The 25,059-nt window shown below is 42.1% G+C and overlaps 1 protein-coding gene across 5 annotated transcripts in view; it reads right to left on the bottom strand.

Moving 5' to 3' along the window:
* The window catches only part of FIP37 (FKBP12 interacting protein 37), a 206,356-nt gene that overhangs the window by 70,812 nt on the left and 110,485 nt on the right, over positions 1–25,059 (bottom strand). For all 5 annotated transcript variants that reach the window (XM_087693729.1, XM_087693724.1, XM_087693740.1 and 2 more), the window contains one exon: positions 6,577–6,738. In XM_087693729.1, the coding sequence (XP_087549855.1) occupies positions 6,577–6,738 (162 nt within the window). The remainder of the gene's footprint in view (positions 1–6,576; positions 6,739–25,059) is intronic.

Genomic DNA, 25,059 nt, shown 5'->3' with positions numbered 1-25,059 from the left:
AGGCGGCTGCAGACTAGCGACTGGAGCTGGCGACACTGGGGCAAAACAGGCGGGGGCTGTTGGCTACTGACTGAGGACCGCTCTGATACCAAATGTGAGAACAGAGGATCAAGGTACAGCTGAGATTCAGTAGACAGTGTGAGAGTGAGAGACAGAGTTGAAGCACGACACCCAAGAGAATAGACTGAATAAGTGTAATGTGAAAGTACAAAGTACAACCCTTAAACCTTAGGGTTGTAGGGGGGTGTTTACACCCGACACACACTAAGTGCCCAAATGTGTGTAACATAAGCACATAAGTACATACGACAATAAGACCACAAGTCTGGGGGGAAAAACGTCTCCTACCGAGAGTAAAAAGTGCCTCAATGTCCTATTGATCACCGACACTCCCATATGAGCGTAGGCGTAAGTAAGGCATGAGTCAAATACCCAACAGGTACAATAATCCCCGATGGCTTCAGGCAAACCGCAACAGTACTTTTCAATTTATTCTAACAGGGGCACTGACCTGTAAGAACTCGCGGAAAAAAGTGCTTCCCAAAATTTCTTATTGTACTCTTCTAAATCCGCACAATTTGCCACGTCCAATTTATGCCATGCAGTCATGACATCTACTTCAAGCGTGTTAGTTAACCATGAGACTGCAAACAACTGTTTAAAATGGACCTAAGTGGCAGGTGCATATCCTTGCATCAACAATATATTTCACCACTGCAAAGCATTACCTTTCAGAAAAGTTGCAACCTTCCGTATCTTAGAGGTCTCAGTTAAATTCCCTCCAATATAGGCTGCATCAAACTATTGTATAAATATCAAAGCTTTCAGCTCTTGCATACCACTGAAGGTTTCAAACTTTAACGCATGACCACCCTCTTTATAGTCTTTAGGCTTTGCACTTTTTGGTGTCAAGTTGTCATAGACAGGTGGTTGTAAAAAGGAGAGTCCCTTAGGCCCATTATCAGCATTCATTTAACCCGTCTTAGCTGCCATATGCCCACTAGGCTGAAAAAAAACCAACCGCTGCATTTTGTACTCCAGGCATCAAATAAAGACTCCGCAAAGTCTGACAACCGGGTTGTAGACCAATATTAGCATAAAGTGGGTTCATTGCCTCAATAGGCATCATTCCTAGTGGCCCTCTAGGCAAGTATCCCTGAGAACCCGTGGGTAATCTAGCCATTGCCTGAAAAATGGACTCACTACCAAAGTAACCAGGATTAGTAGCAAACTGAGGAGGAATAGTCTGCTATGCCACTTGTGCATAACTGCCTTGACCATTCGCTCCATGATCTTGTGCTTGTGCTTCTTGTTGCACTGGACCTGTCTCCATTTTGGTATCTTTTCCACATGCTCACGCACATTAGACGTTTGCCTTTTTGAGCGCTCCATGGTATGATGTGATGACTCAACCTTACAATCCTCATTATGTGACTTCAAAAAAAATTTGCATCCGAGGATTCTTTACAAGCTATTGAAAAGAGCCAACCATACTGCAGAGTTGTGCCATAAACAAGTCCTCTTGTTCTTGCTCCTCATCCTATGGTTCAATGTCGGTTTTAGAAGGTGCTAACACCTGTGCACCAATACACTCTCTTTAGTGTCTATGACCAGAAGAAGAACTCTCTTCTTCATGAGGGAGTTTTCCTTTGCCTTTGTCCATGTTTGCCATCTCTCTAGTCCTGTAATCTCTGTAAAACCTGTATATGGCCTTTTCACCCAAAATTGTCCGAGCTTAAATTCTTACAAAAAAGAATTCAAATCCCGAGGATGGAACCATAAAACCAGTCTATAACTCACATAAAACGGTAGATCCTTCAATTAATACCTGGTCTTTTCACACACACACGCACACACAAACAAAGACCTCACTCCCTCGCTCAACACCAAAATGGCCCCGAAGATCGGCGCCCCTCTCGGTATTTCTTTATCAATTAAAAGATGAAAAGTTACAAAAATGAAATGTTCCAAAATACATAACCTGTGAGGAGTTGGTTTTCATCTTTTCTAAGTAAATCCAAGCAGCATAAGGACAGTACAGCATGACCAGAACATTATCCCTTTTAGGAAAGCATTTTCTGTGACCATAATTCAACAATTCATGTGCAGAATTGCAGTCTGCAGAACTCTGTATTTATTGTTCTTACTGTCCAGCATATCGAGAACAACATCCTTTTTAGGAAAGCATTTTCTGAGACCATAACTCAATGATTCATATGCAAAATTACAGTCTGCTGAACTTTGTAATTACTGTTTTTACTGTCCAGCATATCTAGAACAAGATCCTTTTTAGGAAAGCATTTTCTATGACCATAACTCGATAATTCATGTGCAAAATTGCAATCTTCAAAACTCTGTATTTACTGTTCTTACTGTCCAGCATATCCAGAACAACATTCCTTTTAGGAAAGCATTTTCCGTGACCATTACTCAATAAATCATGTGCAGAATTGGAGTCTGCAGAACTCTGTATTTATTGTTCTTACTATCCCGCATATCCAGAATAACATCCCTTTCAAGAAAACACTTTCTGTGACTATAACTCAATGATTCATGTGCAGAATTGCAGTATACACAACTCTGTATTTATTGTTTTTACTGTCCAGCATATCCGGAACAACATCCCTTTTACCCTGGCATCATTCCAGCAGTAAAACAATCCCATAAACAGCACTAAATCACAGCTGAAAAACCATGTTCCTATGTGCCATGGTCATCACTTTCTTTAGTTCTTGCATTGGAGAAGCCATCAGCTGCTCCTGAACCTAGACAGTGAAGCTCTTGCCTCGGCAAAAGTGCAAAGAAAACATAGAATTGTACATTCGATAGAATCAGCCCATCATGCAGAGCATTTCCTCTGAGAATAGAGAGAGAGTTGACCACAAGGAGCAAGCTCTACCTCCGTACATGAGTCAGAGACGAAGAAATACTCTCCATAGATGATGTACTTGCAGCAATCTGTCCTCAGCTCCTCAAAAACTTCACTCTCCGATCTGCCCCTCATACCTATTACGTTTTTTTTTAATGCACTCTCTCCCTCTCTTTTGAAAATTTATGCCACATGGCATACATGTAACAATTTTCCTGTTTACACCTTCTAGTCTAAAATTCTCCATGATCGGTGCAAAATTTGACCTTGGCACAGACCAGAGAATTAATAGTCATGCAAAAACAAAGATAATTACGTGAACTGATTCTGGGATCCAAAAATAGTAACTCCCTAAATTTTAGAGAATGGTGACCCCTACATTCCTCAAGTTGTTCTGAGCAACTTTTATCATTGCAAGCACATCAAAAAGTGTAATGTGGCTCAGTTATAGTGACTTTCATTCCATGGGTATTCTCACTTGTGTATCTTCTGTCTTGGCCAGGTTCATTGTCTTGCATCATCTCCAGTGACTAAGCACATAGTCTCAAACCATTGGAATTCTATTCTTCAGTGCCCCTTCAATCCGGTCCAAGGCTCACACAAACCATTAGTCCAATTCGTCCCAATGGCTGCCTCTTCTAGCCATGCAAAGATCTCGGCTTAATCCAAGAGAACTCTGGGGGTAAAAAGTAACAACAACTAAAGAAAATAAAAATAAAAGATTTATACAAGGAACGAAACTGCAAAAAGTATCTCCACCTGGTGACAATCACAACGAAAGAGTTGCTCTATGGAGGGAGCAGAACGCAGTTCTCGTCCAAGAAGAGGTGTTAATGACAAGGAAAGAGTTGCTCTATGGAGGGAGGGAAATGCAATCCTCTAGGCCATGGAATGTTAGAGTAGACACTAGAAGATGAAGGATAGTAGTAGAGGGAGCAAAATACAATCCTCATCAGTTGTCTTAGATGAAGGATATGTTGAAATCTCTCTAGAATGATGGCTGCAATCAAGATGACTATTGGGCAGCCAGCTCGAGAAGAAAACGCAAGAATGTTGGTGATAATCTCTCCATGCAAGTCATTGTACATTGGTACTATTGGGAAGCCCTTCAAAAGTAAAGAAACCCCAGAAATGCAGGTATCCAATGTAGGGCTGATAAAGAGGTTGTAACCTATTGTAGACAGCCTAAATCTATTGGAAACACAGCCTCCATAAAGTGGCTAATGGCTGGAAACTACGGCCTAGTGATCTGTTGTACCAGTACCGCGAGAAGTGAAACCAGCAAATGCAGCAATGGAGATGATCACAAGGTTGTGTGGACACAAAACACAGCAATCTGGAGTGTCTAGATCTAATGGCGATGTAAGAAGGCCTCCAAAATGAAATTGCCTGCTGGTGACACATCACGACCAATCAAACAGCACCATGAATTAAGATATGTGCCAAGGTAGTGGTGAGACCAGAAGTGGTAGATGGCAGAGGCTGAAGTTGCGATGGGGAAACGATGAAAAATGAATGAGAGGGTCTGGTGTGCACATGGATGAATGCTCTATTTATGAGGCACAAAAGTCACATGACTATCTAGGGTGGCACCACAACTCTCTCAAGTGGCACCTAGACTCCAATAAATGATACAAATAAAGTCTTTTTAGGGCTGTCAATGGAAATCAAAATAGGAATTAATGGAATACAATGCACTTAATGACTTTGGTATCTCAAGAGCCGTTCTCATGCCAAGAGAAGAACATTCTCCACCTACTACTCCAAGTATTTCACTTGAAAAGGAAACCTATAAGAAAGAATATTACACAAGGTGTGTTGATGGTTCCTGAAACTAGACCTTGGGAGAGAAGCCACTACACCCGTGCCTCCATGCTGATGAGAATTCGAAGGCATAGCCACCAAATCATGGCTGAAACATCCAAGAGCTTGATCTAGGGAGAACCTATCAATCCTCTGTATCAATAGGTGAGGTGGCAGGTCGATGCCGACCACCCCATCACAGCTGAAATATCCAAGGCCTCAATCTAGGTAGAACCTCTCCATCCTCGGTATCAATAAGTGAGATGGCAGCTCAATGTCTACCACCCCATCCAAGGGGTGATGAAGAATGCAAAGGCCTTTCATCAAGGCATGCAAAGGACTGCACGATGAGTGGGACCCCCTTAAATCCCCCTCTGAGAGAGAGAGAGAGAGAGAGAGAGAGAGGCAATTTGAAAACTCATGGAATTTGACCTCTCGAGCTATTACTTTTCTCCACCAACAAAACAATGTCTGATGTACAAACCTGATTTATTAAAACCCTAGAGGAGGAGGCTGAACCTCAGCAGCACATTATAGGTCACCGCAAGAAGAGATGATGACATTAAATAGTAGGCCCTTTACCAAATCAATTAATTTCACCACACTTCTGGCAAAGTACTGGGCAGCACCAATTTTTGTTGGTACTTCTTGATATAGTAATTAGCATGAGGATACTGTAGAGTTTTGTACAGGAAACACGGACTGTATGAACATGATTAACAAATGAACACAAAAACACATAAAGGCACAAGCGAGAGAATGAATGATGAAATGAAACTCAATAAGCAAGCAGAGAATTCTACGTATGATGCAACGGATGCTCAAACAGCAGAGGGTTGCCTCACAATCACTCTCCCTCATGGGAGCAAGCTAAGAGAAGCTGAACGAGAGTGTCATCCTCTATTATGGATCCTGAACACAGCAAACCGATGAAACTTAATGCAGGATTTGATGGTAGCAATAATGGCAGCACAGGAGGCCAAACATAGATGACCAGGCTGTAGGAGTGCCCCCATCAACGCTGAGAAGTGCAGAAGGGCAGCAAAATTCAGCAGCCTGTTGGTCGAAAGGATGGCTGAAACAGCAATGCAACAGACTGGATGCAGTCAACCAGCAGCAGGAGGTGCAGGAGGTGCCAGACAGCAAGATGAAACCCAACAGCAAAAGATGTCAACAACAGGCAGGGGAAATTACAAGGTTGAGACAATGTTGCCAGCAGCAGCAACAGGTCACAAAGCAGCAGGAGATGACCACAAGGGTGCAGGATGAGGGCTGGGCAATGAGGCATCAGGCAATGGCGATGAGGGCAATGGATGCTGATGCAAACACAAGGTAGCAGGGCATGAGAAGGGATAGAATAAGATGAAAGAGTGGTGGAAGCCGAGGATCTGCTTTTATAAAACTTCTTGAGACAGTTTTCCCACCAAAAACTCTCAAGTTCTGTATCTCCATAAGCTTTATGAAGAATAAACTTTGGGGCTGTATGAATGCTGAGCGAAATTTCCCAATAATATGGGATTGGCTTTTAGGCCAAGTCTGAGGTAGCTTAGCAAAAGTAAGCTGCCCTGCAATATTGAGGCTGGAATACAAATCTCTTCCCTTCAGATTGCCAATGCAGTAAATGGAAGAGAGGCTCTGGCAATCAAGGACTGAAATTCAAAAATGATTGATCTTTACGTAGCCTCACCTTATGCAGCCAAGTTTTTCTTTAGAACTGATTCTGCAACCAGGCCCTCGTGAGAACTGACCCTAGAGAGACTAGACAGTCTCTCTTGTAAGTTCTAAAATTCAGTCTGTATGTCATTAGATTGTCCCCTTTTGATGAACTAAGACATAGGAGTGAGTAAAGTCACATTGCCACCTTACAAAGAGAGAGAACTTTTCAAAGAGCTCACAACACTGACCTTGCCTTCAGATGCTTCACGCCCAATCTCCTCATTTTCTTCCTGCAAAGTGCGGCATTTTGCCATCAACATCTTTCCATTCTTGCTGTGAGGAGTAAACTGGACAGCTCCAAGGTCATCTTGTAGCTCTTTCACTTTCTTTTCTGCGTTTTCCAGCTCTTTCTGCATCAACAAACAATTAACATTTATATAAAGACTCTTTTGACCATATTGCATAAACCTTAGTGTTGAAAACTTTAGAAAGATGTAGAATCCTGTTTTGGTGAACCATCGAGCATCTTGCATTTTTCCAACTGTACATTATGAGATGCAACCATGAACTTGGTTTTGCAGGCTGCCCCAAGCTAATAATAATCAATGGCTTTGAATATGTGATCCAATTTTAACTTTTGTATAAGGGTTTAGTGAAAACAAATTCTAAGCACAAGCTTTATGAAGTACAGTTGAAGAAGCACTAGATTGATATAAGCTGCCCTAGAAATGGATCAATGGTTACTTATAACATAGTCTCATTTCTGTATACATTAAGGGTTGACACTGTACGGGTAGGTTTGGTTTGCAAATAAATTAAAGCTACCGAAACCAAGACTTGAGGACGACCATGACAACCATTATGAGACAAAAGTTAGCTTGCCTCCTGATTTATGAACAACAAAACTAAGTCAAACTACAGTGCTACATAACCTTCCATTATGCCTTCTCACTGCCCCTTGAAAATTATCAGAGGTTCTTCCAATTATAGGATACTATGCATCATCAACCACAATAAATTATAGTACTTGAGCTTGCATAAGCTATCCATATACTCGCAACATCAAAATCAAGCTCCATTCTTGCAATATTGAAGCAAGACCTTCAAATTTTGGCAAAATCCAATGCCTAGAAGCCTTAGGAGACATCAAGAGTCAAAAGCCCCATGATTCCAATCTTCAAAGACCAAAAATTTTGAAAGAATCAAGTGGCTGCCCTGTTTGCCCCAAATCAGGAGAAGAGGATGATCCAATCTTGCTTGAAATCCTCAATGTAGACCCCATGTTTGTTGTAGATGCTTCCCCTTAGGTCAACTCTAATGATCTCATGTGGAACTGAGGCCTTACATTTAATCATCTTGGATATCATGGGCACCAAGGGTCCCTCCATCGACCTCCATCACCGTCGCAAGTGCGCCCTAATCTACTATGATGGTAAAGACGAGGCCCCCATATCTATACTTCATAGAGTAGTATGGATATGACCGGTGTATCAAAGAGCCACAACTTGGTGCGAGGTTCTTGGAACTATACCTGTGAGCACATCCTCTTCACACCACCTAGTGATGTGTATCCACAAGTAAGTCTAGTGTTTGTTGCCTCTTGCATAGAAAAGGTGGACCCCGTGAATAAGACTCCTAGGTATGTACATTGTATAGAATCCACACACTCCCAACTCCTCTTGTCCATATGTCAGTCTAAGTGCTGATCTCCTAACCACTGTCGTCTAGTATTAAATATGATCACCTCGTTTTTATCAAGATTCACAAAAAGCCCACTTTCCAATGCATAGGAGTGTAATACATCCAAGTGTCTCTATAGTCCCTTTGGAGAGGCAACTATCAATACAATGTCATCTGCATAGAGTAGGAGAGATGTCCAGGTGCCAACTAGTGGAGCTTCTCTATCTCCTCCCTATGAGATATAATCAACGATGCTATCAATGTACAAGCCAACTAATGTTGGAGATAGAGGATATCCCTACTTCACCCCAGTGGTGGAATGATTACGTACTGAAAGGCCTTCAAGTGGCGAAACTCTATCCACAACTCTCTCATACAACGCTAAAATATCCAAACTGAGCTCGATACTCCCATGGAATGCAGTCTGTGTATCAACCTCTCTCTTGGCACTGTGTCAAAGGCTTTGTGGAAGTCCACAAAGACACAGTAAGTCTGTCGTCGTGGCCCCTTCCCTCTTCAATGATCACTCTGAGTGTAAAGATATGATTGAATGTGGAGAAACCTCTCCTAAAGCCAACCTATCCCTGTGCTTTAAGACCCCAAATCTCTGCCCAACTACTCAACTCATGCTCAAGGATGGAAACATATAGCCAGTGTATGCCCAACCATGATAGTTCAATAGTTACTAGGTAAAGTACGGTCCCCTAACTTGACAATAAAAAACATCTCTAGCATGAATTAGGTGCTTGGCTACTAATCCATCATGATCATGTGCCTTGTCTTTGCTAAGTCTATCAATGGCGTCCGAGACCCTACTCTTTGTAGAGAAAGTGATAGTCTCTAGACAACGAAGGCTTGGTTGGATCAAGAAGAGGTGGTTGACCCTCTACAGTAAAAAGACTAGCTACATACTCCTCCCATATAGTAGTAGAAGTAATAGATGTGACTAGGGAGTGCTCTCTAAAGAGCCTCCAAGCCTTTCTAGAAATCTGACTCAAGAACAACTGATATAGGTCAAGCTCCAACTAGGCTAAGAATCCTCTTTTCTTCCGTTGTGTGAGGCATCTAAAGAGTTTCTATGCTTGCGTGTGGGTAGTGGATCCAATTGCTCTCTCTCTCTCTCTGCAATTGTGCTCTATTCTTGGGCCACTCATCATCATACTAACTATTGCAAGGTGTCACCTCAATGGAGACTCTCTATGTGTGTCCTAAGTGTGGAAAGGCTACACCCACAACAGTGTACAAGGCCTCACTAAACTACTAAGTTAGCTCCTCTAACGGAACATCGAGATCTACTGTTAGAATTTTCCCATTCTATGGACAGTGCCCAATGTAATTTGTGTAATTTGCCGATTCTATGCTGTTGTTCACTGTTGACACGTATCCTAAGGTCACATTTCTGCAGAAATTCCAACTATAAGGTACAAATTTCTTCAATTTCTTTGAAATTTTACAAAAAATTCGGGGCTTTTGCCTGACACACATGCCAAGGCAAGCAACAAGCAATACAGCAGCATTTAAGTGCTGTTACAATCAGATTAGGCAAAGAATTTTGGGAAAATTCAGTAAATTTTGGTAAGAATCAACATTAAGTTGCTGTATTTTGTATTTTTATGGACACACATTTCGAGGCAGGTGTGGTACAGCAATATAGTGCTGTAATTTACTAGCTGAGTACTAATTTGGTTGGCATTCTGCACACTATGGCATTTGAGTGACAATTTGGTACTTGTTTCTTAATCCCATGGGGGATTATGGTACTCTAAGGAGTATACTCTATACTTCAGCATTGAAATATTTGGCTACAGATTTTTGTCTATCATTCACAACATGGCACATCAAGGGAATAATGATCAGAGCAACATCCTTGGTGTCCTCACTCCAGAGGACAAACTTGATGGCTCAAACTACCACTATGAAGTTTTATGGTCCGTAACCTTCCTGTGGCGAAGGACTTGTGGGACTACGTAACAAGTGATTTGCCGCGACTAAGAGGTCTTCCACCTCAGACACCTCTGCGTAACGCTCGAGAACAATTTGTTGGTGCTTCTCGTGGTGGTATTGGTGCTACTATTGTTGTTGCCCCTCCTCTCCCTCCTACCGAGGATCACAAGAAATGGGACTCAAAAGATACACAAACAGTTTCTTTGATTGTCTTGTTAGTGAAAAGGGCAATTATTCCACACATTCGGTCTTGTAAGACCTCAAAATCAGCATGGGATATACTTAAATATGTTTGCAGCACGCAATGAGGCCACAATATCCTATCTCCGCAGAGAGTTGGCCAATGTGACCATCGATGAAGGTGATAGCATGACAAAGCCCCTTACTCATATACACGATTTGTGTGAGCAACTACTCAATGTTGATGAGCTCATTCAGAATGCTGAATTGGTAAACATCACACTGAACTCTCTTCTAGAGTCATATCTTGGTTTCCACACCTCTTTGATGTTGTCTTTGAGGAGGGGGCAGCAGCCCCTTACATTTGTGGAGTTGAAAGGCCTCTTGCTGCAAGAGGAACAGACTTGGAAGAATGCCGCATTGCGTTAAGGTGATGTGGCTATGCTTTCAAGTTCAAAGGCAAAGGCAAAGTCAAGCAAAATGTAAAAAATCAGCAAAAGGGTGATGCTGACAAACATCAAATAAGGTTGTCCAAGACACAGAAAAGACTAAAAAGAAGGGGAAATGCCATTATTGCAATAATCCCGGTCACTATATCGATGAATGCAGAAAGAGATTGGCCAAAGAGAAGAAAAAGAACTCTGGTTTGGCTATCCAAGAAACATCAGCCAGCAAATCTACCGATGATGATACTTCAACCAACTTTGTAGAGGAGGACTATGCATTTCTCACATGCAGTTATGATTCTTCAATGGCTGATTCAACATTTAATACTGCTGAAATACAACAAACATGGTATTTTGACAGTGGGACATCAAAGCACATCACTTCCAAGAAGTGTTTGTTTACCTCTTTGCATTCAGTCCCTATTGGGAAGCGTGTTACATGTGCGAACAGCAGCAGTTATGATGTATGTGACATTGGGACAGCCACTATTATTACTGCAAACAGTTGTGATTTTATGCTTCTAGATGTCTTGTTTGTACTTGGCATTACAAAGAACTTGTTGTCTATCTCTGCTTTTAATAAGCATGACTTTCAAGTCATCTTTGAGGACGACAAATGCATTGTTAGAGACAGAGAGATAGATTATGCACTTAGGCTGTCCGGCACCCTGCATAAGGATCTATTTTTGTTGGATACATATGACAAACAGTCTCATGATGCTTTAGCAGTCACTACTCTTTCGCCCACTATGCAAAATGCAGAGCTATGGCATGCTCGCTATGGACACATGAGCTTTGGGAGTTTGATGACCCTTCAGAGGTGTCATATGGTAGATGCATTGCCTCCAGGGGAGACTCCACCTCCACATGCATGTGAGGGTTGTATTTTGGGCAAGATCCATAGGTTTGCCTTCAAAAAGGATGGTGCCGTGCGTGTTGTCCGAAAAATGCAACTTAATCACTCTGATGTTTGTGGTCCCATGAGGACACGTGTACTTGGAGGTCATCAATACTTTATTACATTTATTGATGACTACTCTCGGTATACATGGGTGTATGGGCTGAAGGCAAAATCCGATGTATTCATGCATTTCAAACATCTTATTACAAAGCTTAAAGATGAAACTGACTTAAAAGTACAGACACTTCGTACAAATAGAGAAGGAGAGTACATGTCTTCTACTTTTGAGACATATTTACTTAATCATGGCATTATGCATCAAGCCACTATTAAAATGACTCCTCAACAAAATGGTGTTGCTGAAAGGAAGAATCAGACTCTTATGGAGATGACTTGTTGTATGCTAAAAAGCAAGGGGCTACCTCATAAATTTTGGCTAGAAGGCCTTCAGTGTGCAAATCATGTGTTGAATCGTGCACCCACTAAGGCACTGAAGACAATCACACCGTTCGAAGCTTGGCATGGCAAGAAACCCAAAGTAGACTACTTTCGGTGTTTGGTTGCATAGTCTATGCACATGTTCCGAAAGAGCTTTGTGGGAAGATTGATGACAAGGCTGTAAAATGCATATTTATTGGAGTAAGGGCTATCGCTTGTATGACCCCACACAAAGAAAGTCTTTGTCAGTAGGGATGTCCAATTTGCTGAAAATGTTGCATTTTCACATTATCAGTTTCAAATGCCAGCCACCCATGACATTGGTGATGTGTTTTAGGGTCTTTTGCCGCTTACTTTGGAGTCTGTGCCTACTGTAAATGGCAGGACAGACTTAATACAGCAAGTTGTTGCTGCACCATATGTTCCCAAACAGTAGGGTATCGAGAATGGTTTGCCACATGCAATGGAAGAAGCCGTACAGCATGAAAGGGCTGTTGTAAATGCAGTAAAAAACAGTCCTAAGATAGCTGTTACAAACTCTCCAGGAGAGTAAAATGGATGCTCCTGTACCTCAATGCACTAGAAGGGCTGCCAAAAATGCAGCAAATGATTCAAGGGGGGGGGGGGGGGCACATTTGATTGATTTTACAAAAGTAGATGATTGTGATGAGCATGTGTTTATGAGCTCACTATTGGATGATGATGAGCCTACTTCCTTGGACAAAGCTCGGCAAGACGTACATTGAATGCAAGCCATGCAAGATGAGTTAGACTCTATTGCCACTAACTCTACATCAGATATTGTGGATTTACCACCTGGCAAGGAGGCCATTGGCACAAAATGGGTTTTTAAACTCAAACACAAGGCTGATCGTACAATTTACAGCTACAAAGCACAGTTGGTAGCAAAAGTCTATGCACAAAAGAAGAGCATAGATTATGAAGAAATTTTGCTCCTACATCCCATATGAGTACGGTGAGATGTGTGATTGCTAGGGCTGCAAATTATGGCTGGAAAGTACATCGGTTGGACATTAAGACAACATTCTTGAATGGGGATTTGCATGAGGATATTTATGTGTCCCAACCTCTAGGGATTGTGGCTAAAGAAAAAGAGCATATGGTATGCAAGCTGCATAAAGCTCTTTATGGTCTCAAACAGGCTCCTCATACATGGTACTCCAAAATTGATGCTTATTTGGCTAGCAAGGGGTTCAAAAACAATCCAATTGCTCCCACTTTATTCATTAAGAATGAGGGGGGGGACTTGCTGATTATCATTCTTTATGTAGATGACATGCTGCTCACTGGACCTACCAAAGAAAAAATTGCAGATTCTAAGGCTGAATTTAAACATGCATTTGCTATGTCAGATATGGGCTGCCTACACTATTATTTAAGGATTCAATTCACCCAAAATCAGCATGGTATCATCATGTCATAATCACAATATGTGGATAAGCTATTACATATGTTTAGTATGCAAGATTGCAAACCTATGTGCACTCCTATGGAGTCAGGCTTAAAGCTGTCTATGCATGATGGTGAAGAGATGTCTGATGTTGCAATTTACAGCCAGGCTGTTGGCTGTCTTATTTATCTTTGCAACACACGCCCTGACATTCAGGTCGAGGTATCTCAGGTGAGCAGGTATATGCATAGCCCACGGACCATACATTGGCAAGCTGTTAAGCGGATCTTTAGATATTTGTAAGGTACTCAATCACATGCATTATTATTTCCTAGGGGGAAAGACTTGCACTTACAGGTTTACTGTGATTCAGATTGGCCTGGTCATGCAAACACTAGGAAGACCACTAGTGGACATTGTTTCTTTCTAGGCCGTTGATGCATTTCATGGCTAAGCAAGAAACAACCTACAGTGGCTACCCCGTCTTGTGAGGCTGAGTACAGGGCTGCCCTCACGGCAACAGTGGCATGTGTATGGTTGCACAGATTGTTGGCTGATCTACATTTACCATTGGTGGGTCCTACACCCATTATTTCTGATAGTCACAGTGCTATTGCAGTAGCACGAAATCCTGTGTTTCATGCTCGCATGAAACACATAGAGGTGCATTACCATTATGTCAAAGAGAGATGCTATGCAGGAGAGATCAGCTTGATGTATGTACCCACACAGAAAAATGTTGCAAACATTTTCACCAAGGCACTACCCCGCGAGAAGTTTGAGGCTTTTCGAAAGTCCTTAAACTTGTTACCCTTTGGTGATTGAACATCCGTGTACTTCATCACATTGGTACTACAGGGGGATGTTAGAATTTGCCGATTCTATGGGCAATGCCCAATGTAATTTATGTCGTGTGGACACTTATTAAAGTGTCAATGTAAGGTGTGTACATCTAGTGTCTTAGAAACTTAAAGTAGTGACACTAGGCTCTAGAGTAAAATAAACCTAACTCTAGTTAGCGGGTGGAAGGCTAGTTAGGTCAACCCTTGACCTAAATATAAGTTGTACTATCACTCTATCTTTCACTATAGCAAGTACACTCTTCTCTTTTTGCTTCAGCTCACTCCCTTGTTGTCATTGTCTCTCCTCTCTCTCTCCATAGTTGGCTGCCATTTTTCAACATCTACGTCATGTGATAGTCTAAGAAACTCCAGCTCACAAATATCCTCTATCTATGGAAAAAAAGTATCTCGGGTGTCAATGAACTATATGATGGGTCTGCATATCAGTGAACTCGAAATCAATGGTGAATGAGAGATAGGCGTGATCCATTGCAACTCCGATAAGGCATGGTGATCCTGAGAGGTCCTAGATATGAGATATCAACATCAGTGGAGTAGGTACATAGTCTACTATGTTGGCACCATATCGATGAGGATAGTATGCAAAGGCCTCCAATAGGAGGTATCTAGCCAAGCCATTGAGGATAGCAATCCCGTGTGTTGTGCCCATCTCCATAAGGTATCTCCCATATTCTGTGACTTTCCCCATATCTTGGAATGTCCTCTCCAACTATAACTCTGACAGATCCTACTTATAGCATCACCTTAGATAATCAAAGAAAGACACCTGGTGACACGCCGTCCTCGCATTAAAGTCTCCTAGTAAGATTACATCTCCCTCCTTTGAGAACTCCTAAATATCCTCGTCCAAAGCCACATATCATGATTGCCCCTTCAATGGGGCATACATGGACATCATAGGGGGGAAGTAGCATATGGTGACATACAAGCTGCGCTCCTCAACATACTGTTAGAAGTCAAGCTCAATAGATACGTCTTTATGTGTGACCGACATCTGTGACAGCTAGGTGTGTGCTATCTCCATGTGACTACATTAAATAAGTCGGGTTTGTGTTAGTAGGTGACCTGACTAGAGTTAGTCAATCTAGTCAACACTAAGACTAGGTTACTTTACATTGTATTGTGTGCTTCTCAGTTAGTGTGGAATAATGAAGAAAGTTATGGGAACCTGAAGGTTCATGGAGATTGAGTTTCCCTGTCTCTCTCTCTCTCATCTTTGAACATGGTATCAGAGCGTTGTCAGGTTGAGCTCTCTGGAGCAGGAGGAAGTCAAGAAGACTTGCAGGAGTGGAAGATCAAGGGTTCTCAAAGATCAAACAAGTTGTCATTGTGATGGAAGGTAGGCATTGTGTGATTGCTTACTCTATGGTTCAAGCTACTGTCTGTGGCTTGTTTAGAGCCTTGTGAAGGGGGTATTAAGCACTAGTGTGTGCTTCATCATCATCACCATCATCAAATCAAGCTGCTGCAGCAGAGGACAGATCTGCGCAAATTGCGCCTGTATTCTGCAGACATCTTCGTGGCTGAAAAACATCATATGCAAGTGATATGAAGTGGCTAAATGCCTGACAGAGACTAATGGAAGGTACTTGAAGAGTACAAGGTGTAAATGCTTATGTGAGAGCTCACCTATGAGCTGAGAACAGAGACTGTAGGTCTGCAACAAACAGTGGCCTGCTGTATACAGGCATTACAAAGCATGTATGCATTTATGACATGAATCTGGAGCCCTCAAACATACCCAAAAGCATCGATGGAGCAAAGGTATATGCCAGGAGGACATATGTACTTGATGAAATGCATTTGAGCTGAAGTTACTCACTGAAATCATTCAGATCTGAAATATGTTAATGGCTGAAAACTGTCATACACAGTGAATGACAAGCATTGTATCTTGCTGAAGCAATACATGTCACTTTGGAGTTTCTATCACCTATATGAACTAACATATGCATGCTGAATGTATGGAGGATTGAGGAAAGCGTTGGATGCTGCTGAATATCCAAATCTGAACCTGAAATAAGTCCCTTGACAGTGCTTAGGCTGGTTGTGAATAGTCATCGTTATGAACAGTCATGTACTCTTTGACAGTGATTAATGAAGACAGGTTGTCTATACCTACTCAAATGCTCATGTATTGAACTTGCCACTACAAAGTAAATGTATGACATGTCTTGAGGACTTTTGAAGCTGAAATACATCTTGGTTGCCAGAATATTAGTTGTTAGTGATCTGTAAGCAAATTTATGTCACTTATACTTGCTGATTATGCACTGTTTTATGCCTCTGTACTTATGTCTTGACTGCCAAATGTACTAGCAGCTATCTGGGAAGTTTTGGGACATGTATGACATGAATACCACTCAGTTTTGACCTTGGAATTGCTGCTGGTTACTCACAGTTTACAGTTTTCAGACCACTTGTTTGTGGGCTATTTTGGGTTATCAGTGGGCTAAAATACCCTGCTTTTTACTGCAATTAATTGCAGAAAACTGTCATAAACTGTTGTGGACTGAACTTGGTCAGTGATACTTATCGACTTGCAAGGAGTCAGGCATTGACAGACAATCTATTGCATCATGGCTAATGCACATGGGACTGACAATATCACTCAGATAGTTGGAGAAAAGTTAGACAACAAGAACTTTGCATTATGGAAGTTCAGAATGAAATACTTTTTGGTTGGCAGAGGTCATTGGGATCTATGTACAGGAGATGAGGCTGCTCCTGAGTTGCCTGCAACGAATCCAACTAATGAACAGAAAAAAACTTATAGGCTATGGAATGAGAGAGCATGCAAGGTGCTGCATTGGTTTTCTCTATGTATATCTGATGCTATGGTAATTCAAATCACTGGATGTGAGACTCCGAAGGATGCTTGGGACATACTGTTGAAAAATTATGGAACCATGACACATGCACGAAAGATCCAGTTGAAACAGCAGTTCAACAACATGTCTAGGAATGGCAGGAGCATCGAGGTGTATACCACGGAGATTAAGACCATAGCTGATCAACTTGCTACCATTGGCTCAAGTGTATCAGAAGATGATATAATTGTTGTTGCCTTGAATGGATTAGGGAAAGAGTACAAAGCTTTTGACACATCCATCTCTGTTAGAGAAGAGCCCCATACCTGGGAAGAGCTAGTTGCTTTGTTGTTGCATGAGGAGGTCAAACTTGGTTTGAATACAGGTTCTAGTGCATCTCAGAGTAGAGACACTGTGTTATACTCTAGCCAGCGTGGCAGAGGATTTACAGGTCATGGTTCATTTCGAGGTCGTGGTGACACTCGTAATGCTTATGGACAGCAGCAGGGTAATTGGCATGGTGCAAATACACAAGGGCCAGCGTGGATCTGGCGGATTTAGAGGCAGGGGGAGATCACCCCGAGGTGAAGGTGGTGGATCTGGTTCATGACAGTCTTCTGATCAGTCCAACAAGGACAAAGATTGCCATTATTGTGGCAGGTATGGGCACATTGCAAAGGATTGCTACAAAAAGCAAGGAGATATGAAGGCAAAGGGCAGACAGCATGAACACTATGCATCTTCCAGTGGTGCTCATGATGAGCAAGTTGATAGACTCTTTGCCATGCAGCATGTATCCAAAAATGCATCGAGACATGATAGAGATGATAGATGGTACATTGACTCTGGAGCGTCAAACCACATGACACCGCATGGAGAGTGGTTTGATGAGATGGTTGAAGGTACACATGGTCATGTATATACTGGGGATGACACCCAACATGACATAAAGCATAAAGCAATTGTTCCTCTTATGATGCCTGATGGCAAGAAGAAAGGCCTGCATGATGTATTACATGTACCGACTATAATAAAGAATCTTTTGTTTGTGGGTCAAAGGGCAGAACAGAATCTGCAAGTGAGATTTAACAAAGATGGATGCTTCATTGAGGAGTATGAAAATGGTTGCAAGTTAATTGCCAAGGGCAGAAGGGATGGCAGGATGTTTACATTGGATATGACCATTCCGGGACTTAAGGCAGCCATGTTTGCTCATGATGAGAGTGCCATTCGGGATGTAGAGATTTGGCACAAGCGGATTGGACATGTCAATGTACAAAAGCTGAAATCTATGCAACAGAAGGAAGTAGTACTTAGATTACCTAAATTCAAGTATAACGACTTTGGTCATGTATGCCCTGCATGTCAGTTTGGGAAGCAGGCACGGTTTCCTTTCATGAAACATGTAAAAAACAGCACTAGGCCTTTACAGTTGGTGCACTCTGATGTCTGGGGTCCTTCACATAACGCTTCTTTTGGAGGTGCATGGTATTATGTCTCATTTATTGATGATTTCAGTGGTACACTTGGCTTTATGTTTTGAAGCATAAAGATGATGTGTTTGATGCATTCAAAGACTTCAAGAAGCATGCTGAAAATGAGTTGGGCTGCTACATATCCTGTTTGAGATCAGATGGAGGAGGTGAATATGTCTCTAATTACTTTGACAGGTATCTTGCTAAATATGGGATCAGAAGACAGATCACATGTAGCTATACACCGCAGCAAAACGGTATTGCAGAGAGAAAAAACAGGGTCCTGATGGAATCAGCTAGAGCTATGCTGAATGAGAAATGTCTGCCAAACGGTTATTGGGCTGAAGCAGTGATGACTGCTATCTATGTGCTGAATCGAACCCCTACAGCAGGGATTCATGATGTCACTCCATATGAGAGGCTGTATGGTCATAAACCTGATATTTTGCACTTGAAGGTATTTGGCAGCATTGCATATGTGCATATACCGGATGAGAAGAGGAAGAAATTGGATCCTAAGGCAGTAAAGAGTGTGTTTGTGGGATATGCACAGGAACGGAAAGCTTATAAGTGTTATGTACATTCTACGCATGAAACACTCATAAGCAGAGATGTGGTATTTGATGAGTTAGCATCCTGGTATGGGAATCTTGTTGCAGTGCCTACTGATGGCTCACCCAGTATGAGTCATGCTGAAAATACTCCTGCAGAGAGTACTTCCATGAGTGGTCAAACAGGTGATGTATCATCTACAGTGAGTCCTTGGACAGGACGATTGCGCAGTTACACTACTGCATCCACTGACATGGATATGTCAGTGAGGGGAAGAACAGATAAGGGAAAAGAAAAGGTTTTTGAAGATGTAACAGGTCCACTCACTCCAGGCTATGATTCATCTAGCAGTGACAGCTTAAACAGTGAATTGGGGATTCCGTCTGTTATGACGCCAAGTGCTAGGCAGAGTCGTTATGTGCCGCCTCATGAGAGGCAAGCTCACAATGAGCCATAGCTCAGGAGATCAGAGAGGGTCAGACAACCTGTTGATAGATATACTTACACTGGATATTCAGCCCGTCATTATGCTTATATGACGAAAGTAACAGGTTTTAGAGAACCAAGTAAGTTTGATGAGGCAGTTGCAGATGAGGATTGGCGTGCTGCTATGGATGAGGAATATTCAGCTTTGGCTGAAAATGGCACATGGGATTTGGTACAGTTGCCTGAAGGCAAAACACCTATTGGCTACAAGTGGGTCTATAAGGTAAAATGTAAATCAGATGGATCATTGGAAAGATACAAGGCCAAGCTGGTTGCAAAAGGATATGCGCAGCAGTATGGTCTTGATTATGAGGAGACTTTCGGCCCTGTAGCAAAGATGGCTACAGTTAGAATTGTGATTGCTTTGGCAGCAGCTAGAGGCTGGAAACTATGGCAGATGCACGTAAAGAATGCCTTTCTGAATGGAGAGTTACAGGAAGAAGTTTACATGGAACAGCTTGAAGGCTATGTGCATCCAGAATTTCCAGCACATGTATGCCGGCTGAAAAAGGCATTATATGGGCTAAAACAGGCACCAGACCATGGAATGCTCGCATCAGCAGTTATTTGCAGCAACATGGTTTCCGATTGGGTGATGCTAATCATAGTTTGTTTGTGAAGAAGACAGATCGTGGCTATGTATTTCTAGTGGTCTATGTTGATGACTTAATCATTACAGGAGATGATGAAAGCGGGATTGCTGAAGTAAAGACATGTTTACAGGCTGAGTTTAAGGTCAAGGACCTAGGAGAGCTGAAATATTTTTTGGGGATTGAGATTGTCTCTACACCTCAAGGCATATGGCTGCTACAGAAGCAGTATGCTCAGGATATGTTACAGAAATATGGTATGGCTGATTGCAAGCCTATGGATACGCCTTTAGAGCAGAATGTCAAGCTGCAGATTGATGTTGGGACAGAGATTGAGAATGTTACCATGTACAGACAGATGGTAGGCAGCTTGATCTATCTCACGATCACTAGACCTGACTTGAGTTATGCTGTGGGGCTGATCAGTCAATTCATGCAGAAGCCTTACAAACCACACTTGGATGCAGTCAGGAGAATTCTGAGATATGTAAAGAGTACCACAGATCATGGGCTGTTTTATGCATATGGGAAACCCCTTGACTTGATGGGGTATACTGATGCTGACTGGGCTGGTTGCACGTATGACAGGAGGTCAACCAGTGGTTATGCATTTGGATTGGGTAGTAGCATGATCAGTTGGCAAAGTAAGAAACAACCTACAGTTGCACTGTCCAGTATGGAAGCGGAGTATCGTGGTGTAGCCTTAGCGGCCTGTGAAGCTATGTGGTTACAGAAATTGTTGAATGACTTGGCGGTACACTTGGACAGCAAAGTCAGGCTGTACTGTGACAATTTGAGCAGTGTCATGTTAGCAAGCAATCCTGTTTATCATGGAAGATCGAAACACATTGAGGTTCACTACCATTTCATCAGGAAAATGGTTTTAGCAGATCAAATTGACTTGGACCATGTGAAGACTGAAGACCAGGCAGCAGACATCTTTACCAAATCACTTGGTAAAGATAAGTTCATTCACTTTAGACAGCTACTTGGAGTGATGCAGATGACTTGAGTTTTGTTTTTGAGCTTGAGGGGGAGTGTTAGAAGTCAAGCTCAATAGGTACGTCTTTATGTGTGACCAACATCTGTGACAGCTAGGTGTGTGCTGTCTCCATGTGACTACATTGAATAAGTCGGATTTGTGTTAGTAGGTGACCTAACTAGAGTTAGTCAATCTAGTCAACACTAAGACTAGGTTACTTTACATTGTATTGTGTGCTTCTCAGTTAGTGTGGAATAATGAAGAAAGCTATGGAAACCTGAAGATTCATGGAGATTGAGTTTCCCTGTCTCTCTCTCTCTCATCTTTGAACACATACACACTAGCCCACATGTATCTAGTTTGCTCATCTCTGTGGACTACCTTGATCATCTGTTGTAGCTCCTCCTTGAATAACATTGCTAATCCTTCTAACCCTTGATTATTGTGGTCTTTGCAAGCTGACTCCTGTCACGCGTGGGATATAGTGTATGATTCCTAATGTGTCTTTGAGTAGAACGCACTGTCTCTCCCTTTGAATGTCTCCTCAAAGGCTCCCATATCTTGCCGGAGGGCTCTGTTACAATTTCAAACTACCACTGCAAGGCTGGTCCCACAGCTCTCACACTATTATTTGGTGTGTCTCTCCATGACTACCACTATCCATAGTTGTCAGGTATGAAAGGTACCATATGGTACAGTACGATAAAATATGGTACTAAATGGTACCTTAAGATTTTATAAGGTAAGGTACGATATTAGTACCAAAAAAATAACTTGATTATTTGGGACTAAAGATAATAGAATAGATATTTCAAGTCTAAATAGCAATGCTATTAGAGTATATAAGATGAGTATTTTACGGTAATATGTCAAAACCTAATGCTACATGCAGAACATGCACTACTACCTACAACTTATAACTAAATAGATGGGACTGGATACATCATACATGCATGATCATACAAATAAGAGAAGTGTGGGCTTGAGAGAGAGAAGGTTAAGAGAAATTGTTTGAATCTCAAATAACCTAATCTTATGGGAGAATCATATTAATATAAGGAGCAATTACCTCATCCCAAAGTGCAGTTCGAATAGGAAAGATGTATCCATCAAGTTGGTACCTTATGGTACTAATACGTAAGGTACAGTATCTGAAGTATGGTATAGTATCAAACCTTTCGAACATGGTACTAGTGCAACTATGGTTGAGAGAAAGGAAGAGGCTAGAGAGAGAGAGAGACAGACAGAGACAGAGACAGAGACAGAGAGAGGAGAGGAGAGGAGAGGCTTGAGAGGAAAAAAAGGCTGTGAGAAGCTTGGGGGAGAAAAAGAGAGAGAGACAGAGACAGAGACAAAGAGAGAGTTTACGAAAAAAAAAAAGAGAGACTGAGAGAGAGGCTTGGGATGTCATCATACATCCCAAATCTAGAGTAGGCTTGGAAATCATAGATCCACTGAGTCAAAGCATAGCCTTATTGGCTAAGCTCATCGTTAAGGATCTCCCAAGCGAGGAGCCTTGAAAGAAGCCTTTGATGGGAAGACTTCAAGAACAATGCCAGCCCAACATTCCGTGAATTTTTTCGGAGACTACGACCGGAGACTTAGGGAGACGCTTTAAGGTTAGATTTGCAGCTACTATGATCAGAGCATGGGACCACTTTCATCTCACTTACATCAGCCACCACCAACTGAAATCAAAGAGCAAAGGAGTCAGCCTCTTCTCTTCAATCACTATTTAAGATCAAAGTTGGCAGGCTACACTCTTTGGATAGATCACTTACCTACCTTGGGGGAGATTCTCTATACAAGTTGTTGCCTGAATGGGAGACTAGTTCACATTTCAAGAGATACTATAAGAAGTTCATATGCGAAGACTAAGGTCCATTCTCTAATGGGAACATCCTTCAAGAAGTCATTATGACTAGCGAAGAAGAGATTTTCACTTTTATGGTTCAAACGGATGAGTGCCTCTGACAAGAGGTCTTGGACCGAACAAAGTTCATATGATGCTCCAAATCTAGAGACGTTGCAACCAAATTTGGGCCCCAATCCTTGTTGAGAAAGCCCCAAATTTTGGGGCAAGTGCCAACAACTGATCCAATATGCCCCAAATTTGGGGGAGATTGCAACCTAAATCATAGATGCTTTAAATTGGAGCAAATCCCTGCTGAATCACCCCTAAATTTGGGGCAAAGGCTGATCTGAAGTGCGCACGAGAGAGAGAGAGAGAGAGAGAGAATCCTCAGTCCGAACAATGAGAGAGAGAGAGAGGTGTGGGCAGCCTGCAGGTGATGGTTGACCTGCAGCACGCTAAGGGCAGCATTGGCAATGGAGTCATATGTGGACAGGGAGATCGTGGGTGACAAGGGCGGACAACAAGGGGGGAGATGCGACAGATCGCAGGCAGAAGAGGACACGGCGCACACAGACGACAGACAGGAGATGCACAACGGCAGGAAACGGGACGTTTTTACCTTTTCTTTTTTTACATTGTCCGCTAGAACAGCCGTTTCAAACAGGGAACAGATCGGAACGGGCGGAAGCAGGGCAAGGAGTGGGATGGAATGTTTTGCCAGCATTTCCTCGGCTCAGACCTCCCGGAATGCGTTAATCTGTTCCTAAGTACCGGAATGGCCGTTCCCTGTCTCCATGATTTTGTCTCATCATATGATGCTTCATGTACAGGCAAGAGAGCTGACAATCTTGACCTAATGTATGAGGCTCAATGTTTTCTTTTTTTTAGCTCCTACTAAAAATATGTTCAAAGATTTGGCCATTAAAGCTCATTTATCATCTAAACTTGTCACCTTAGGCAAGAGATACATATGTATATAGAATGTAGATATGCATACATACTCACATACTCGATATATTCTCCTTGTCTAAATTATGCACAATTGAGAGACTTAAGGAGCTACCATCCAGAGAAACAGTAGGCCATTCAGCAATCTTAGTTATCACATGATGAAATGCATATCACTCCAAGCTATGCCTCTAGTGATCACTTACCTCCTTGTCATTCTCATGTCCATAATCTGCAAACTCTCAGTCCAAGATATCTGCTGATGTATCCAAAGATGACCACTCAGTCCCTGACCCTATCATGAGATATACAGAGACCAATAACCTTCCAACTTACCTATCACTCATTTGATAGAATGGACACACAGGAGGCAAGTTTATCACAAGGGGCTATTTGTGGGGAGGACTTTGGATCTAATAGCCTTAACTTCAGGGATTGGCATATCATATTGGAAGCTAAGTTGTAGGTTCTAAACAAGTTCCTTGTCTAGAGCATCTGTCTAGCAGCTAGCTCATACAACCATGACCTCCCAAAGAGTAAGAGCAATTACAATGTGCAAAAGGCCAGTAATTTCGTCTTCATGAGTGCAAAGTTTCTGCACGCTTTGCAAGGGTGCAACTGGAACACAGATCCTCTCAAAAATTGGGAGATGGAATCAAAGGATCAAGAGATAAGAGGACTTGTCTGATGCCTGCAGTTGACAACTGCACCTTGTCAGTCTCCAAGACTCACCTTCCTTTGATATCAGATGTATTGTGTCTAATGTAGCCACTGGTCTTCTAACGTTTAAGCTTTGTCATTGTCTGGTTGGCATATGCTTTAACATTTAGAGGTCATGACACATGCTCTTTACGTAGTTTTCATATTTACTGCAAGCTCAGCCTGCGGTTTACTGTATTTAGCTCTTTTTAATGCTTATTATCTATGTGCAGCTGAACAGTCAGGTGGGTCTGCATTGCTTGCCTATATGGCTATTCTTTTACCTGTTGAGCTTGCACAAAAATAAAACCAGCTGCAACCAGTTTCTGAAAAAAGCTGCATTGGAATACAACTAGCAGCACATAACATGAGCTCTCTGCTGCTATTACAGTATTGAAGGCAGCCATGCCTCTATTGATGAAAGCTAGCAACATGACATATACCAACAAATGTGTTTTTAAGTGCTTGTTC

This window comes from Lygodium microphyllum, chromosome 2 (genome assembly GCF_053477565.2).
Source record: "Lygodium microphyllum isolate KBCC chromosome 2, Lygodium_microphyllum_v1.1.10, whole genome shotgun sequence".
Classification (NCBI taxonomy): domain Eukaryota; kingdom Viridiplantae; phylum Streptophyta; class Polypodiopsida; order Schizaeales; family Lygodiaceae; genus Lygodium; species Lygodium microphyllum.
This window is presented reverse-complemented; position numbering and strand designations above follow the sequence as displayed.